The sequence below is a fragment of the Aptenodytes forsteri genome, unplaced genomic scaffold, assembly GCF_000699145.1.
Source record: "Aptenodytes forsteri isolate BGI_AS27 unplaced genomic scaffold, ASM69914v1 Scaffold57, whole genome shotgun sequence".
Taxonomy (NCBI): Eukaryota; Metazoa; Chordata; class Aves; order Sphenisciformes; family Spheniscidae; genus Aptenodytes; species Aptenodytes forsteri.
This window is the reverse complement of record NW_008796220.1, coordinates 3,782,000-3,787,400: the sequence shown is the minus strand read 5'-3', so window position 1 is coordinate 3,787,400 and position 5,401 is coordinate 3,782,000. Positions and strand designations below refer to the sequence as shown.

The 5,401-nt window shown below is 42.0% G+C and overlaps 1 protein-coding gene across 1 annotated transcript in view; it reads left to right on the top strand.

Annotated features, from left to right (window-relative positions):
- Positions 1-244: 244 nt before the first annotated feature.
- ENPP5 (ectonucleotide pyrophosphatase/phosphodiesterase 5 (putative)) overlaps positions 245-5,401 on the top strand; it is an 11,958-nt gene continuing 6,801 nt past the window's right edge. The window contains exons 1-2 of the mRNA XM_009288973.1: positions 245-257; positions 1,511-2,380. Of these exons, the coding sequence (XP_009287248.1) occupies positions 1,516-2,380 (865 nt within the window). The 5' untranslated portion in view covers positions 245-257; positions 1,511-1,515. The remainder of the gene's footprint in view (positions 258-1,510; positions 2,381-5,401) is intronic.

Here is a 5,401-nt window from a genome sequence, read left to right as displayed (position 1 = left end):
TTGGCGTGGCTGTCCTGTCAGGGTGACAGACAAGGGCCCAGGGACCTGTTCAGCAGTCAGGGGAGCTCAGCAGACAGACGAATGACAGGGGCAGGCCGGCATTCCCCCGCACAGCAGCCTCCAACCGCGGCCGGACACCTGCGTTTTGATTAGAAAAGGTGGTAATAGTTGTCTTTGTACGGAGTACTTCAGAGGTAAAGTGCACTACAGGACCTGGTTTATACTGCTGAGCAACAAATGAGCTTTCCCCAACTACAGTAAGGTTCTTCATCTGATCCGAGGCTTCAGGGTACAGTGTGTAGCGGTCACCATTTCATGCAGTTCATGGAGGGGATTTGCATTCTATTTCTTGTGTCTTGCGTACTTCATGCTGCTTGCACTCAGGTAGCAGTGGTGTTTGACTGGAAAGGACAGATGACGCTTGCTTGAAAGTTGTGGTATTTCCAGTGGCTCACAACTGTACCGCTGAATCTTTCAACCACCTCTTTCCAATCCATTCAGAGACCTAAGTGGTTAGTTAGAAGAACTTAAACTGCACACTGACTTGTACGACTTGTATACGTTCTTGTTTGTAAAGCCATCTGTACACTAGAAGTGACCTTTGGTAGCACGCGTCAGAATTAGTTGATCAGTAAGAGCTCTGTTATGTAGGGAAGCTATGATCAGGTTAGAGATGTGATAAAATGTTGGGAAACTGATGTTCCTGCTCTTTGTTTGTCTAACTCTTGATCTGACACCTTTTCAGCAGCAAAACCTTTTAATGGGCATACTGCTGTATCTGAAATTCAAAGCTTATTTGCTAGTTTCTCCACTAGAAATTGTACTTGGCACGTGTAGTAATCCCATACCGAGTGCTGGTGCTGAGAAGCTGTGATGGTTTCTAGCTGGTCCCCCCTCCCTGATGGGAGCTGTGCGGGTGCAGAGTCCTGCAGTTCGAGTGTGTGCTTCCTGCTCCCATCTGCTGCTCTGCCATGTGATGCTAGCGTGTCTGTGCCACGCTTGCACAGAGGAGAAGTAATGCTCCTAAAAAAAAAAGATTTTAAGGTAGTTACAAAGTTCTCGTGGAGATGGACCTTGTTATTCTCAAGGTGAGAACTGCCCCTGTGCACATCTTAACTCTTAACAAGCAGCAGCTTTCTCATAGGACAGTTTCTTACAACTTTGAGTACAGAAAATACCTGAAAACTTGTCAGATTGCAAGAGCAGGAGTTCCTGTGTATTGGGAGCAGGAGGAAAAAAGGAAGGGGTGGGGCAGTGGTGTTGGATAAAGAAGTTGCTTTGCGAACTGTGTTTCATTCAACAAATTGTAGTGTCTGCTTCCCAACTCTGAAATTGGGATATCAATATAACTGATAAGTAAAAGGTCTCGTTCCTGTGTTTGGAGTGCTCAGTGTTAATAAGGCAAGCTGTATAAATACATAAGGAATATTTTAGCTACTCATTCTTAAAACAAATTTATGACTTCGACAAACAGGTTAACGCAAACAGATCTTCTGTCTCTGCTCAACAGATGCCATGTTGCCTCAGAAGAGGGGACGAATACCTTCCAGAATAGCCATGAACTGTTATTGGAAAGTCCTGGCAATTTTCTTACTATCTTTTCCAAGTGCATTGTCTCTCCAGCCGGCCCAGCCCAGAGTGCTGCTAGTATCTTTTGATGGATTTCGATGGGATTACATCTATAAAGTCTCAACTCCCAATTTTCACTATGCCATGGAGAATGGCGTTCATGTCAAACAGGTCACTAATGTGTTTATAACGAAAACGTATCCTAATCATTATACAATGGTGACTGGTCTCTATGCAGAAAGCCACGGTATAGTTGCTAATGAGATGTATGATCCTATTCTGAATGACACTTTCTCTCTGAACAAAATGGATATCCACAACTCCAAGTTCTGGGAAGAAGCCAGCCCGATATGGGTAACAAACCAGAGGGAAGGACATAAAACCGGAGCAGCTATGTGGCCTGGAACAGATGTGAAAATACATGGAGTCTTTCCTACATATTATATGCCCTACAATGAATCTGTTTCCTTTGAAGATAGAGTTGCTAGGCTCATTGACTGGTTTACATCAGAAGAGCCCATAAACTTTGGTCTCCTATATTGGGAACAGCCTGATGAGATGGGCCATATTCTGGGCCCAGAAAACCCACTTATGGGACCAATAATTAGTGATATTGACAAAAAGCTGGGATATCTTATGTCTGAACTGAAGAAAGCGAAGCTGTGGGATGTGATAAATGTCATAATCACAAGTGATCATGGAATGTCACAGTCCTCCTCGGAAAGGCTCATTGAGCTTGATCAGTATGTGAACAGAGCGCTCTACAAAGTCATTGACCATTCTCCTGCAGTAGCTATTTTGCCAAAAGAAGGTAGGAGCTATAGCAGTAAAATTCTCTGAAGAAAATACTTGAGTATCAAAACTTTATAGACTTCATTCCTTAACTGAAGTGGTGGTAGCAGCACTGATGCCAGTAGGACATCAGCCTTGAACAAGGAGTACTTGCAGGATCACTTCCTTGTTCTTTTTGCTAGCTCTGTCAGAAGCTTGGATTAACTTTCTGAAATGAAAAGTGAGCAAATCTGTCTGTTGTTGACTAATATTGCCAAATATCCTTTAGCCCTTATGAGAAGTAAGATAATCTAACGGCATTATCAAGGATGAATGGTGTTCTAGATAGATAACAGCTGAATGCTACATATCTTGCCTTTCATCAAGATGCTAAAGCCATAGTGGAAGAATTAGATTTCTAACTCAAACAGTAAACTGAAACCAGTTGGGGACCTTTGATAAATAGAAAGCCTGTGCTGGCTATTTGATTAGCTACCAGCTATTGTAGTTCACTTCAGTTTTTTTCCCCTGTCACACTGAACAGCCAGCCAGTTATGTTCATACCATTTTTATTGTGATAATGGTGGGCAAGAATACTGTGGGAATCGAAATCTGAAGTCTGGTTGCCGTCATTGAAGGGTTGCTTAAGTGCCAGGTGTATGTTTAGTGTCACTGATGTAGAGGTGCTGCTCTTTATTTTGATGATCAAAAGCTGTAACTATTTGGTGCAAATGCGTTAACCTGGAAAACAGCACTTTTTGTGTGGGCAGGGGTGCTAATTTGGAAGTTGAGTTTTAAGGTGGCCTTCTGAAAAGATGCTTTTTAAGATTTCGGTAACATTTGCATCACTAATAGATAGCACTCTCTATTTAATGCCCCAGCGGGGAGGGTATTTTGCAGACTTAAGTGACCTTTAAATATGTAAACAAATGTCTCTTGTCATTTTTAGTTTGAAGAATACTCCAGACTAAAATGTTAGTATGTCCAGACTGAGATCATCTGCTGCCTGAGCACACTCAGGTGCTTGTAGCGGGGCGCCGTTTCTCTCGGTGGTGATAGAAGAGCTGAGTTTGGGAGCTCCATCCTAGTGGAGACAAACGTGGTTGACCAGGATGTTCTCATTACCGAGTGAAGCAGTTGTAAAAGTAAACTTCAGTGCTGAAACATCCCTAATGCAGTAAATGAGATCTTGAAGATGCGTAACCTGATTCTCCTGTCTGCTAAATGCTGAAAAGAAATAGTATCTCTGCAGCAATTAGATGACAGAATAGTAAAAAAGCCATTTCAATGGATTTCAGAAATAGCTTGGATTTGGTTTTGCCCAGAGGTTCAGATATTTATTACACTACCAATAAACAGGAACTAGTTTTGAGCACAGCTAAAATTCCTTCCTTCCTTCCATGTTACCAGCTGTAATTTTTATTATAAAACAACAAGCTTCATTCTTGGTTTAGCTATGAAATAACATATACTTAAGTACAAAAGACTGATTCTTCAACAGTTATTCCATTTGGCTTGCTTAAAGCAAGGGAATGGTAAAACTTAGTGAGACACTGAGAAAAATTTTGAATGCTTAAAAATGCAGCGAATTCTGCTACTTTAACTGTTTGGCTGCATGTTTCTTCCCTGAGAGATGGATTAAAGCCATTATTTAACCATGCTAGTGCATTAGTGTGTGTGGAACTAATTATATGTTCACGAAGATGGTACCTGTAGCACAGCTAGTGATCCTGGCCTTTTTCTTGCATTTAGTGTAAATATATTAATTCAAATAATTAATTTAGTGTAAAATCGTAGTTTACTGTATTTGGGGCTTCTGCTCCCTGCTATCCTATATAGAAATGTGACATAACAAAATTAATTTTGTTACTCATATAGTCCTAGAAATGCTAGATTGGAGTCCCTTTTCTTGTTGCTGTAACTACTGCTACCATATCTGGGCTTTTGCTGTCTCATCTTGACCTTCATTGTGTTTAAGTTTAGTGATTCTTTTTTTATGCCAATTTGAGATAAGAAACATTGTACATTAATCTATTTCCATTTTTCCTGCAGAATTTCTATACTGGATCCTAGGAACTGAGGGGGAAAATAAGACAGTTTATTTAAAGACATAGGGCACCTCCTCCCAAACTTTTTTTTCCTGAGATGTATTCAAAACCCCATGCACGCTGTAAATGGTAGACTGGATTTTATCCTTGGTTTACTTCAGGCAGCGTCTCGGGTCAAACTAAGCACTTGTTCTTGTGGTCATCAAGACGATTGTTTCTTGGGACAGACAGTCAGAGAAGAGCTCGCTTGCCAGAACACCCGCTGCAGGGTGTACAGCTAGCTGTGAAGGCAGAACTAGTGAGAAATGATAAGTCAAAATGACAGGATGTGTTTAAATCCCACTCGTCTGCTAAAAACGGCAGTGTTGGCCGCAAAGAAAATGTAAACGTCTTCCATCCGTGCTTCAGACCTTGTAGCGCTGAAACTGGCCTGCAGAGACTAGCTGTGAACTCGGCTGTCCGACTGAATTGTGCATGTGTGTAGCACAAAGTACTTAAATAAGTCATGGAGCGGAGTTATTTGGTGTAGAACATAAGTCTGATGTATACACTGCATAGCCCTCAATAGGAATCTGTGCTTAAATGGTGGTGGTGGGGTTTGAAGAAACTTGTTCAGATGTAGATTCCTGAACTTGCTTTTGTGTTCCTGTCTGTGTGTCCTGGTTCCTCCTTTCTGTGTGCTGGTGTTCCAGCTTGTCCAACTGCTTTCTGGCTGTTCAGTGACTTCTACTGGAAAGAAAAGCTCAGAAACTGGAAATAAGCAAATAAAGAATTGGGGGTGGAAAATGTCTATTTATTTGGTAGTGTCAGTACAGCTCTTGAGGGTTTACGCTCACTGTGCAGTAGATGACTGTGAAGGGTCTGGAGAACAGGTCTTCTGAGGAGCGGCTGAGGGAACTGGGGTTGTTTAGCCTGGAGAAAAGGAGGCTGAGGGGAGACCTCATCGCTCTCTACAACTACCTGAAAGGAGGTTGTAGCGAGGTGGGGGTCGGTCTCTTCTCCCAAGTAACAAG